The sequence below is a fragment of the Trachypithecus francoisi genome, unplaced genomic scaffold (genome assembly GCF_009764315.1).
Source record: "Trachypithecus francoisi isolate TF-2019V2 unplaced genomic scaffold, Tfra_2.0 Lachesis_group6, whole genome shotgun sequence".
NCBI lineage: Eukaryota > Metazoa > Chordata > Mammalia > Primates > Cercopithecidae > Trachypithecus > Trachypithecus francoisi.
The window spans coordinates 116436323-116450693 of NW_022681471.1; the positions used below are offsets into that span (position 1 = coordinate 116436323).

Sequence of the window (14371 nt, forward strand, 5' to 3'; positions counted from 1 at the left end):
TAGTTGAAATGCTGTGTTTGTAAATATGTTTATGTGAAACAATGCCAGAAGCAATTACCATGCCATAAAACAATACACGCATCGGTGAAAAACATGGAACTAGTTTCTGAGACAATATCTGAGGCAAGCCAAGAGTAGTAAGAGAACTATTCCATCCAAGTATGCTCGAAGAACCTTCCACACCTCCAAACCCGGCCTCACACACCTATCCAACACACAATTTAGCCTGTGAAGGTCGGGCATGGGAGCAAGAGAAAGAACATAATAGAAGGGAAAAGAATGGACAGAACTGGAAGAAAAGATAGGAAGGGAGTTTCAGGGCAACTGATACTCAGCAGACGAATGGGGGTGGTGAAAGGGGTAAGAACTGAAGTCCTCCTTGAGATCCCCCTCATCCCTCTTCCAATACACTCACTTGTATCTCTGTTAGGAACTAAACATGACAGCATTTTCCAGAGTGCAAAACTTTTAAAGAGAAAATCTAAAGGCCTGGGTTACCTCAGATTCATCATAAAATCTTCATGGTTCCCTCTGTTCAAGTGCAGGTCATTGGGGTAGACAAGAAAACTCACACACAGGATCATTAGGATCTCTATGGAATACTTTCCTCGATCTACAAAGTCACCATTAAAAACATACGGGTTGCTCTCTGAGGGGAGACCATTCTGTGGAAGGAGGAGAAGGGAAAAAACAAGGAATTAAAAGAATATACTTTTAAGGTGAGGCTGTGTACATAACATCCCTGTTAATATGGAGAAAAGAGGCTGAGTCAGATTCTTCCACCAGGAAAACTCTCCTCTCTTGCTTGAGCCAGTTTTACTCTTCCAGGACAAGCATCTCCTGCAAAGGCCCTGAAAGTGACAAATCTGCTCGGGAATGGAAGATGCCAGGGAGGATGGGGTGGTGCTAATTCTAACCACCACCTACTATGAGTTTCCTCTGAAAGGAGCTGGTATTTGTCCCATCAAATATGGCTATTCTCACCTCTTCTTTCTCCTCTGAAAAGAGGGAAACTTCTACCCAAGGAAGAACACCAAACTAAGAGCCAGAAATATTTTATTCTAAGGGGCCCTATGGTCAGCTCCTTGGGGCTGTGATTCCCCCAATTTGCAAAATGAGGATGGCACTACATCCCTCCCCAGATCACCTGGGAGAATGGAGATGAAAGCACTCAGGCAAGTGAAGGGTGCTGTGTGACGTGGCTGAGCAGGTCAGATGTGCTGCCAGCCAGCAACTATACCAGGTGTGCAGAGCCCGTGTATATTCTCAGTGATCACTGACCGGGCCATATCAGTTTTTAAGTATTTTTAATATCACTCTTGAGTATGACATAATACTTTTAAATACAGTGTTAGCATGAAAAGCAGCAGAGATCAGAACAAAGGTCTGGTCTTTAAAATAGCTACTAATTCATTTAGTCTTATACTATAAAACTCTAAGACAGGCCGGGCGCGGTGGCTCAAGCCTGTAATCCCAGCACTTTGGGAGGCCGAGACGGGCGGATCACGAGGTCAGGAGATCGAGACCATCTTGGCTAACACGGTGAAACCCCGTCTCTACTAAAAATACAAAAACTAGCCGGGCAAGGTGGCGGGCGCCTGTAGTCCCAGCTACTCAGGAGGCTGAGGCAGGGGAATGGCGTAAAACCTGGGAGGCGGAGCTTGCAGTGAGCTGAGATCCAGCCACTGCGCTCCAGCCCGAGCGACAGAGCAAGACTCCGCCTCAAAAACAAACAAACAAACAAACAAAAAACTCTAAGACAAAACAAACATATGTAACATGGTTACATTTTCTCGATGTCATGTTTGATAGGGAGAGGGCCATTTCCCTACTGCATGGCTTCTACTGCATAATAAGACAAATTCAAATGTTTTAAAAATATATTACAAAGAGACAAATTTAACTACTCATATATAAAAATGCATGTCCTCCTTCAAAAAGGTTACCTTCGCTAGGCATGGTAGCTCATACCTTTAATCCCAGCACTTTGGGAGGCTGAGGTGGGCAGATCACTTGAGGTCAGGAGTTTGAAACTAGCCTGGCCAATGTGACAAAACCCCATCTCTACTAAAAATACAAAAATTAGCCAGGCATGGTGATGTGAGCCTATAATCCCAGCTACTCAGGTGGTTGAGGCAGAAGAATCGCTTGAACCCGGGAGGCAGAGGTTGCAATGAACCAAGATTACACCACTGCACTCCAGCCTGGGCAACAGAGAAAAGACTATGTTTAAAAAACAAAAAAAAACAAAAAAAAAAAAAAGAAGAGAGAAACAAAATGGCTACCTTCAGGAAATAATGCACATATTCTAGTAATAGTAATCCTTTTCAAATGATTTTCAAATTCCTGTTTCATTAGATTTCCAACTACATTTAAAAATCTTATTACTTTATACTCAATATCCTATTATGTATACACATTTTAAATTGCTCATATCAGCATAATAGAAATAATTGAAAAAATATAATACAGGTTATAACATATAATTTAGGGATTCTAGAAATCATTTATACAATGTAACATGTTCTGAAGGCAATTGCAAACAAACAAATAAACAAGCAGTGGCATAGTGTGATAAGAAGGTGAATTCTCCGGTCCAGGTCCATTCATTACCCATGTGTCCTTGGGCAAGTGATGTAACCTTTATGAGCTGTAGTTTTCTTATCTGTCAAGTGTGGATGATAACTTCCACACTTACCACACAGGGCTATTTTGGAACTCAAATGAGAACATGTGTATAAAATTGCATTAAAATGGTAAGGCAACATACAAATTAAGAGACTTATTTTATTATGACCAAGTTATTTCTAATTCTAAGATTCCAATATTTTCTTTCTTTCTTTCTTTCTTTTTTTTTTTTTTTCGAGACAGAGTTTCACTCTTGTTGCCCAGGCTGGAGTACAATGGCATGATCTTGGCACACCGCAACCTCCGCCTCCCAGGTTAAAGTGATTCTCGATTCTCCTGCCTCAGCCTCCCGAGTAGCTGGGATTACAGGCACCTGCCACCACGCCTGGCTAATTTTGTATTTTAAGTAGAGATGGGGGTTTCACCACATTGGTCACACTGGTCTCGAACTCCCGACCTTAGGTGATCCACCTGCCTTGGCCTCCCAAAGGGTTGGGATTACAGGCATAAGTCACTGCACACAGCGCCAATATTTTCTTATGTATTAATTCATATAACCTTATTCACACTGGGCTTAGTGTAAACCAGTTGCAAAAATATAGGCTATTGTTCATCAAAATGTAAAGAAGGCTGGGCACGATGGCTCACACCAGTAATCCTAACACTTTGGGAAGCCAAAGTGGGTGGATTGCTTGAGCCCAGGAGTTCAAGATCAGATTGGGAAACATGGCGAAACCCCTTCTCTACAAAAAGTACAAAAAAATTAGCCAGGTGTGACGGTGCACACCTGTAGTCCCAGCTGCTCAGGAGGCTGAAGTGGGAGGATCGCCTGAGGCCAGGTAGGTCGAGGCTGCAGTGGAGCTGAGATCACACTGCTGTATTCCAGCCTGGGTGACACAGTGAGACCCTGTCTAGAACAAACAAACAAACAAACCACAAAGAAAGGGGGAAGGATTCTGCATCTCTGATCTCTGTTACTCTTCCTTCTCCCAGCCTTCAGCTGTCTAGGGTGAGTAAGCTGGAGGAACCAGAGGACGGTTGAAGGACTCTGTTGGTCCAGGTCTGAAGGGGGCTAGAGGAGCAGCGGCAGGGAGCCCTGGGGTGAAAACATGGAAGAACTAGGCCTGAGGGGACGGTGGACACTTGATTAATGGGGTGGCTCTGCCTCAAAGCGTGTGTGTGGTCTTGGTTTGGAGGCAGGGGAAGCTGAATGTTGGATCCTACTAGAAAAAGTGTAGGAAGATGTCTTTCCCATCCCTGAAACGAAAAGAACAGATCGCTTGCATTTAGGGGTACCTAGAAACACACAGACTTCTTTTCACACTCGATGCAGGTGTAGAAACTGTTGTGCCTCCAACTATGGGAAGGCTTTACCTAGCTTAAGCAGAAAATAGAAAATGGAAATAAGCTAGTACCTAAGAGGATCCGGCAACTAGAGAAGACAGACCAATCAGATCTACTAAAGCAGATGGTTGCTAATAAGACAGGGCTACTAGAGGAAACAGAGAACTCGTTTATTTTTAAAGTAATAAGAAGAACATACAAGAAAGAACAAAAACGTATTAATTCTTGGCATTAAGAATATACTATACAAACTTAAAATATCAGTGGGTTGGCCGGGCGCAGTAGCTCATGCCTGTAATCCTAATACTTCGGGAGGCTGAGGTGGGTAGATCACTTGAGGTCAGGAGTTCAAGACCAGCCTGGCCAACATGGTGAAACCCCATCTCTACCGAAAATATAAAAAAATGGCCAGGCGTGGTGGCACACACCTGTAATCCCAGCTACTAAGGAGGGTGAGGCTGAGGCAGGAGAATCACTTGAACCTGGGAGGTAAAGGTTGCAGTGAGCTAAGATTGAGCCAGTGCACTCCAGCCTGGGCAACACAGTGAGACTCTATCTCAAAAAAAAAAAAAAAAAAAAAAGAAAGAAAAAATCAATGGTTAAAGGTAACTAAAAGAAAGAATGGTGGGGAAAATACATTATTGACCTGAAAGAGCAAGCAGATGAAAAATCTCTCACACAGAGTAAAATCAAAATGATGAAAGTCAGGAAGAATAATAAGAGACTAGCATTCAAAGCCAAGAGACTTAATATGCCAATAATAAGTATTCCAAAATCAGGAAAAAGGAACAGATGAAGAGGCAATAATTACAAAAATAAGAGAGAACATTTTCTATGGTTAAAAAAAAAGACTTCAGTTTGAAGCTTGAAACATGACTTCTACGCACAATAGATGGGGCAAAATCCCTACTACCTGGCAAAAAGATTAGAAGAGGCCACAGAGGGCCGGGCGCGGTGGCTCAAGCCTGTAATCCCAGTACTTTGGGAGGCCGAGATGGGCGGATCACGGGGTCAGGAGATCGAGACCATCCTGGCTAACACTGTGAAACCCCGTCTCTACTAAAAATACAAAAACTAGCCGGGCGAGGTGGCAGGCGCCTGTAGTCCCAGCTCCTGGAGGCTGAGGCAGGAGAATGGCGTAAACCCGGGAGGCGGAGCTTGCAGTGAGCTGAGATCCGGCACTGCACTCCAGTCCGGGCGACAGAGCGAGACTCCGCCTCCAAAAAAAAAAAAGAAGAGGCCACAGAGAAAGAATGAGTTACAAAAGGAAAAGAAATCAGCCTAGCATCAGACTTCTTGTCTATAGTAGTGGGAGGTAGGAGATGGTAGAATAAAATCTACAAATTAAAGAGGAAAAAGGACTTTGAATCAAGATTTCTACAGTGGCCAAGACATTAAGTTCTCAGGGTGATAGAAAAATACTTGCAGATGTGTAAGAGATCAACCATCACCAACAACATAAATGCTCAGGGTGAAAGACAGACATGCAAATATGTAGTATTTAATACCACAAAACAGCTAACATATATCGATTGCTTGTTATGTACCAGGCACAGTTTTAGGTGCTAGGAACACAGAAGTAACCAATACAAAGTCCCTGTATTCGAGGAGCCTGCATTCACAGAAGATAGCATCCACATGCCCCACTGAGGAAAACGCTCAACAAAACACTCTAACTAAATAACCATACTAACAATTAAAAGTCCTCAAGCCAGGGAAAGATCAAGAGGGAAGAATACAGATGTGAACAATGAATCATTAAATATATAATTATATATAAATCAATATGACAATATGAAACTTGCATTTAAGTACGAAGCAAGGCTTCTAGAAGTAGAAGAGACATGCTATGAAGGAAAACCTAATAATGGTCAAGAACTAAAAATAAGGTATGAGCAATAGCTAGGATAGGGGAGGTGAGAGGAGAAAATAAAATGCTCTAGAAATCTTAACTGAATGGGGGACATGGAGTGTGTAAACAGAGAAAGAGAGAGAGAGGATCACAGTGGAAGAATAAAGTATAGCTATTTGAGAAATACACACATACACATTATTTACTAGAAATATCAGAAGTGGGAAGGTAAGCACTAGTGAATGGAAAAGCAGAGTAAAAATTCCAATAAAACAATAAAAAATAAAACTTCACCAAAACAGCAAAAAGGAAAAGGTGAAACAAAGTGAAATAGCAAAGTAGAAGGAAAAATTTCAAATATATCTGTTGTTATACTAAGTGTGAATGGGTTAAATTCTCTCATTAAAATACCAAGATTACCAGGCTGTGGTTAAAATACAAAACCCAGGTATATATTGTTCATGAGAAATATACGTTAAAAAGTAGATAAGAGAAGGTTAAAAACAAGGTAGATGCAACAAAAAGAAAGCAAGAATGGCAATGGTAATACTGGGCAAAGTTTGAGTTTAAGATTAAGTTCTTTTTTTTTTTTTTTTTTTTTTTTGAGACGGAGTCTCGGTCTGTCACCCAGGCTGGAGTGCTGTGGCCGGATCTCAGCTCACTGCAAGCTCCGCCTCCCGGGTTCACGCCATTCTCCTGCCTCAGCCTCCCGAGTAGCTGGGACTACAGGCGCCGCCACCTCGCCCGGCTAGTTTTTTGTAGTTTTTAGTAGAGACGGGGTTTCACCGTGTTAGTCAGGATGGTCTCGATCTCCTGACCTCGTGATCCGCCCGTCTCGGCCTCCCAAAGTGCTAGGATTACAGGCTTGAGCCACCGCGCCCGGCCAGATTAAAGTTCTAAACAGGATCACAAAGCAACATTATGTCATAATAAAAGGCACTTTATGAAAAAAATACAACTCATGAACTTGTATTCAACAAACAAAAGAACTCATTTTTGCTTCATATATTTAACTACTAAATGCAAGAAGAAATTGTTTAAAAATATACAGTGTGTTATTCGGACTGAATTACTGCTTTACAATAATGTCCATAAATTCTTTGGCTCTCTGTTTACAAGGTGAAGCCTTATGTGCCTCCTCATAAGTGCAGGCAAGACTTACTGACTTGCTTCTCATGAAGAGAAAAAGAAAAGCAAAAGTGATGCTGTGCAACTTTGGAGACTAAGTTATAAAAGACACTGTAGCTTCCTGCATGCTTTATTTCTTGGATCACTCACTTTGGGGAAAGCCAGCTGCCCTGTCACAAGAATAATCAGGCAGCCTTGTGGAGAAGCCCATGTGGCTGCTCTGCCAACAGTCAGTGAGGAACTGAAATGCTGTGTCTACAGCCACATGAGTGAACCATCTTGGAAATGGGTCCCCCAGCACAAATCAACCTTTCAGATGACTGCAGCCCTGACCAATAGTTTGACTGCCACCTCATGAGAGATCCTGAGCCAGAATCCATCCAGCTAAGCTTGACTCAAATTTCTGCCCCACAGAAACTGTGAGGTACTAAATGTTTATAGTGTTAAGTCATTAAGCATTGGGGTAATTTATTGCACAGCAACATATAATATACATATTTAGGTATATATAATAGAAAAAATATGGGAAAATTGAATATACAACCAATAAACTTGATTTAATAGATATATGAAGAACTTTGTGTATTGCAAATAAGAGAATACAGCTGACCCTTAAACAACACAAGTTTGAATTGCATGGATCCACTTATATGTGGCTCTTCTCCCTCTGCCACCCCTAGACAGCAAGACGAATCCCACCTCTTCCTCCTCCTCAGCATACTCAACATGAACATAAAGACTTTGGTGATGATCCACTTCCACTTAATGAGTAGCAAATATATTTTTTCTTTAATATATATATATATATAGTATTTTTTTTTTTTTTTTTTTTTTTGAGAGAGAGTCTTGCTCTGTCGCCTACACTGGAGTGCAGTGATGCAATCTCGGCTCACTGCAGCCTCTGCCTCCCAGGCTCAAGCGATTCTCTGTAGATTCTCAAGTGAACCCCTGCCTCAGCCTCTGTAGTAGCTGGGATTACAGGCCTGTGCCACCATGCCTGGCTAATTTTTGTATTTTTAGTAGAAATGGGGTTTCGCCACATTGGCCAGGCTGGTCTCGATCTCCTGGCCTCAAGTGATCTGCCCACCTCGACCTCCCAAGGTGCTAGGATTACAGGCATGAGCTACTACACCTGGCCTAAGATTTTCTTAATAATATTTTTTTCTCTAGCTTACTTTATTGTAAGAATACAGTATATAATGTATATAACATACAAAATATGTGTTCATCAACTGTTTATGTTATTGCTAAGGCTTCCAGCCAACAGGAGGCTATTAGTTGTTTTTTTTTTTTTTTTTTTTTTTTTGAGGCGGAGTCTCGCTCTGTCGCCCAGGCTGGAGTGCAGTGGCGGATCTCAGCTCACTGCAAGCTCCGCCTCCCGGGTTTACGCCATTCTCCTGCCTCAGCCTCCCTACTATTAGTGTTAAGTTCTGGGGGAGTCAAAATTATATGTGGATTTTCAACTGTGTGGGGAATTGGTATCCCTAACCCCAGCACTGTTCAAGGCTCAACTGTATAATTAATTTTTTATATGTCCGTGGAGCTTTTATGAGAATCAGTATCATACTTGACTTCAAAGAACTCTTCAGAAATTCAAAATAAGAAAAATGTCACAGGATACATTCTCATAAAAATGTGATTAGAAAAAAAAGTCTAGCTCCTTGAATTAAGATTCTTGGAAATTAAAAATTACCATCTTAATAAGTATTGTATCAAAGAGAAAATTAAAAGCAAAATTACAAGTGCAATAGAAGGCCTAATCAAAACTAAAATCAGAAAAGATGTGTAGCCTTAAATACCTTCATTATTAAAGATGTTCATGAAAGACGGTATTCATCTTAAGAAATTAGAAAAAGAACAATAAAACCCATCAAATAAGGAGAAGAGCTGAAACTAAGGAAATAGAAACGAAACAAAAAGGATAATTTGGGTTTATATAAACCCAAATTTTATTGGGTCTTTCTTGGAACCAATTTTATGATTTCCTTGAAAATCATCAATTTCCTGGCAAAACTGATTCAAAAGAAGAGGAAAACATGAACAGTGCACTGGCCCCATGTGGCTTTCTAGCAGAACTCTATTTCAATTTTCATGAGCAAATAGTTTTAATGTGACTTAAACCCATGATGCCCAACCTTGACTGCACATTAGAATCACCTGGGTGACTGCAATGTATAGCCAAGTTTGAGTTTGCAACCCAGGGATTCAAATTATTATAAATAAGAGAAAAAGATGAAAATCTCTCTAACTCATTTTATGAAACCAGTATAACCTTAATTTCAAAATTTGAGGAAAGCATCCAATAGTCTAAAATTATTATTTATTAGGTTTGAATGGTAAACACACTTTCTATTGCGATGACAGATTTTCTTGTTTAAAACTTCTTATCTCCAATTAAACCAGAATTTGTTGTGGGTAAATTCTTTGCTACCTCTGTGACATCTTATTTCACCTCTACTATGAGCAAAGAGTAACGAATGTCTTCAGTTAAACCTCATTTTGAGCCCCAAATAGTAATGGTCAACTAATCTATCCACCTTATGCAGCACACTTGACACTAAACAAGTTTTAACCTTTTCAGAAAATCTTCAAGATTTTCTTCAAGAATCTCACACGTCTTCAAGAGATTAAGACTTGTGATAATAAAGCTCATTCAACAGAGTAAGTCACCATCTCTGAAAGTGATTCTAAAAGGAGTCCTGAATGTATACTGAACTCCTTTCAGTGTTAAGCCCCTCAAGACAACCGCATCAAAGAGGGCAAGACTCATTTGGATGTGTAAGATCTGCCCTGTTGTTCCAGGATTAGTCATATTACTTTATATAGTTTGAGTTTGAATCCACTTTAGTCTTAGAGTAATAAGGGAACTAAAAAGGACACAGGATGATGAGGAACTAGTCTCCTGGGACGTGAGTGTCTAGGATATTTTGGCTTCCGGCTACTAACATTCCTCTGGGTTTCCTTCAAAGAAGCAAAACCTCATGCCATAAAATATGCTCCACCCAGTTCTAGTAAACGAAACCCTCTGGCTCATTCTGCAGCTAATATGCAACAAACCATCTATGACATGGTGATTAAGTTGACAGATACAGAAAGTCCAGAGTAGCTACAACTCTGAACTGCAGTCAGATGACCTGTAGGGGGAAAAAATAGCAGACCATAATTAATTAACTTAAACAGAGACAAAAACCAGATGTTTCCCTACAGTCTCACCTATTTCCTACGGAGCATTTTACAACAGACATCTGGAAGTTATCCCAATACATTCGGACATTTCCTGAAGGCACATCAACAATAAGCTCTGGTCAACTCCACGTTAATTTTTTTCTTCTGCAAACCCTATTTCAGAGGTTTGTTCTGATTGTAACATACTACCTTCACCTCAAAAGGAAAAAAAAATTGGCCACTGTGGCAGTGTGAAGGATTTCAGTGATAGAAAACAAAGAAAATGTTTGACTACCTCACAGCTGGAAAATTATGGGTGTAAGGGGTGGAGGATGGTGGGGAAGAGAGAAAGAAAAGGAAAAGAAGGCAGCAGGGCTTCCCCTGGATAGCATCAGGGTGGTACCCACAGGGTTATGAGTTCATTAGCATCTCTCTGTTCACATGCATCTCTTTTTCAGCGACAGGAGGTCGCCACCCATGGCATCAATTTAACAAACTAATTTGGTGATACTTGATCTAAAATTTCAAGCTTTCTATTCAAAGAGGGAAAAATATCTTGTAATTTTACTAATGCTGAGGCTCTGAATGAGTATTTCAAATGGTCACTCTAAATAAGCAAAAGAGCTGATTAAAATTAACCTTTTCAGAAAATAAAATCTAAAAATATGACCTAACTAATGATATGTAAATTGCTTCACTTGATGATAAAATCATATTTGAAGCCATGTAAAGTTGAGATGCCCTTTTAGCAAAGGTCTGTTGTGGTTAGGAGTCTGGTACCCAGCGGGGAAGAGTCCTTTTCAAACCCAGATGCGATTCTGAGCTGAAAATGTTTCCCTTAGTATTAAGGTGCTAGCTGATACAATTTTTAAGGACAATCAAATATTGAAGAAATCAAAATCTCAAAACAATCAATGAAGAACAATAATTGCTATAAATCCCATCATTTATTGTAGGGCACTACAAAAAGTGTGTGAGAATAAAATCTTTCATGATCCTCCAGAACTTCCCTTCATGATTAAGGCATCACTAAATTACCAAAATTCTTTGAAGAGATCATCAGAAATGTCATCTCTTCCAGAAAGTCTTCCATAAGGTTAGGTGCTCTGCCAATGGGTTCTCTTAGAGCTCCATGCTGATCCCAATCATAACATGTCCAACCCTGAACCATCTTGTCTTTTTATCAGCCAATCTTCCCCACTAAACCGTGATGTCTTTGGGGCCAACAACTGTGTTTTAGTCATACTGTATTGCCAACCCTTAGTAGAGTGCCTCATTCACAATAGGTGTTTCATAAATCTATGTGAAATCAACTTTGTATTCATCTTTGTATGGTCCTTTAGTTTTTATATGATACCTTGAACACTATAGGGACCAGATAAAAGTTTACTGAATGAATACATTAGTAGACAGATTCACTTTTGCATATGGTGAGTCTGAACCAAACCAACCACCTGGATGAAAAGAGTAATATGATGAGGCCTCTCAGTGACCCTACATTAGAACAGTCTCTCAGGCTGTGCCCTTGGTTGGCTTTGGGCCAGCCCCAGCCTTAGAGCCTATTCATGCTATGCTGTATAAAAGAACTGATGAGGAAGAAAGTGTCTAGCAAACCACCAATTGAGATGGATTAAAATTTTGTCTTAATTCAAAGCCTGAGGTTTTCCTACTTACTCTTTTGAGTGATGGAGAGAATCAGTTAGTCATAGTATAACATAAACTTTGGTCACTTATAGCTCCAAAAATCTCCAACAGGATGTAGTTTGCCAAACTATTCCCCACAATTCAAGATCTATTGCTCTTAAAAACAATAGTAAAATAAAGATAAGTGAAAGCACGGCCACTAACTACTTCTAAACAAAAGATTAGGAGCCTGTAGTTACACTGATGTGACTCAATTGTAGCTTCTACCAATGAACCAGAGTCAGGTATGACATGTAATTGGGATTCAATCAGTTGTTGATGAATTGATTAGTACAAAGCATTACAGTGAGAAACAAAGACCATCACAGAAATTCTACCATTTCCTGAAGCAATCAAGTGATTGCTTACGTCATAGTTATGCACCTCCTGTAATCTGAGCAGGCAACCTTCGTGTGTGATGCTACCAAGAGAAATCCACCCCTCCACCCCCCTCACCGTTCTCCTCCTTTGAGATGTACTTCTTCCTTTCTTCCTTATCTATTTTTATGGCCCATTACTCTTCTCTTAACAAAGCTTTCTCTTTTTCATGCTCTCTCATCCTCCTATGCCTAAGACCCAATATCCTCATTCGTACTATAAGCATTGCTTAAATGGATTTTCCAGATCACTGAAGCTTATTCCTTTGAAAGCTAAAATGCCTTTAAAAATTACTTTAACCACTCCAGCCGGGCGACAGAGCGAGACTCCGTCTCAAAAAAAAAAAAAAAAAAAAAAAAAAAAAATTACTTTAACCATTTTGGTTGGAAGTTTTTAAAATGTGCCATTTGCTCCCTTTACTACTACTTCTTCTTTTTTTTTTTTTCCAGATGGGGTCTCGCTCTATCGCCCAGGCTGGAATGCAGTGGTACAATCTTGGCTCACTGCAACCTCCGCCTCCTGGATTCAAGCGATTCTTCTGCCTCAGCCTCCTGAGTAGCTGGGACTACAGGTGCCCGCCACCATGCCCAGCTACATTTTTGTATTTTTAGTAGGGACGGGGTTTCACCATATTAGCCAGGCTGCTCTTGAACTCCTGACCTCATGATCCACCTTCCTCAGCCTCCCAAAGTGCTGGGATTACAGGCCAGGCACCTGGCCCCCTTTACTTCTTAAGAATATATACCTTATAACTTGAAACTCTCTTGACCTTGCAGGCTCATCAGTCTAAACATCCCCTCAGGCTCGTCTGAGAAGGCAAGAACTCTCTTCCCTACACTCGATAGCTCCAGATTGCTGAGTATTAGTATTTCAGTTTTTTATCTCATTTTTGTAGTTCCGTCTTTTGATTTTTTTTTTTTTTTGAGACAGAGTTTTGCTCTTGTCGCCCAGGTTGGAGTGCAATAGCGCAATCTTGGCTCACTGCAACCTCTGCCTCCCAGGTTCAAGTGATTCTCCTGCCTCAGCCTCCCAAGTAGCTGGGATTACAGGCATACACCACCACGCCAAGCTAATTTTTTTTGTATTTACTAGAGAATGGGGTTCCACCATGTTGTTTGGGCTGGTCTCGAACTCAACCTCAGGTGATCCACCCACCCCAGCCTCCCAAAGTGCTGGGATTACAGGCGTGAGCCACTGTGCCCGGCCAGAGCTTTTAAATTTTCATTGCTGTCATTATCTCTGACTTTTCCCTCTTCCCCTCCCACTCCCTAATCTACTGTGGGGTGGGTAGCCAGACAGGCAAACTCACATGAACCTTGTGTGAGAGAAGGTTTTATTGACACTGGTTCATGGGTCTTTGAGTAAGGGGCCTAAGGCCTGTCCTGTGAGTAGGGTTCACTGGATTTGTGTCAACAGTTTCAAGCGTCAGAGACCCTTTTAACTTTAATTCTAGGTTTGGGACATATGAGTGGTAAGTAAAGGTAAGTAAAGTAGACTGAAGTTTGACACTGGGATAGGTGGGTATCACTGTCATTTATATTTATATACAAACACTATTTCCAGAACAGCTTGTATTCATGCTTTTAGGCTGCAGTACATTCACGCAAACTATCATCATTCTGCAGTTAAACTGCAGACAAAAATAAAAGAGACAGAAAAGGGCAAAAAGCTGACTTCGGTAAACCCAGAGATCATCAGATGGCCGGGGCTTCCTCAGATATCTCCGTGTCCCAGCCTTTCATTTTCCTGCTTTTAACTTAGGACATTCTTTTGCTATAAGCTAAGCGACCAAGCACCATCACCCCCAAGCGCTACACTACCTTTCCAGTTTTGTGTGTGTGTGTGTTTTTTTTTTTTAGACAGAGTTTTCCTCTTTTCCCCCAGGCTGGAGTGCAATGGCGCAATCTTGGCTCACTGCAACCTCCACCTCCTGGGTTCAAGTGATTCTCCTGCCTCGGCCTCTTGAGTGGCTGGGATTACAGGCACGCACTACCACGTCTGGCTAATTTTTGTATTTTTAGTAGAGATGGGGGTTTCATCATGTCGACTAGGCTGGTCTCGGACTCCTGACCTCAAGTGATCCATCCACCTCAGCCTCCTAAAGTGCTAGGATTACAGGTGTGAGCCACTGTGCCCGGCCTTTTTCCTTTTTCTAGATAAATGAAAGTAATGTATTTATTCACTTATTATAAA

General features: G+C 41.0%; 1 protein-coding gene across 4 annotated transcripts in view; it reads right to left on the reverse strand.

Annotated features, from left to right (window-relative positions):
* The window catches only part of PPEF1 (protein phosphatase with EF-hand domain 1), a 142871-nt gene that overhangs the window by 51642 nt on the left and 76858 nt on the right, over positions 1-14371 (reverse strand). For all 4 annotated transcript variants that reach the window (XM_033201556.1, XM_033201555.1, XM_033201558.1 and 1 more), the window contains one exon: positions 499-665. In XM_033201556.1, the coding sequence (XP_033057447.1) occupies positions 499-665 (167 nt within the window). The remainder of the gene's footprint in view (positions 1-498; positions 666-14371) is intronic.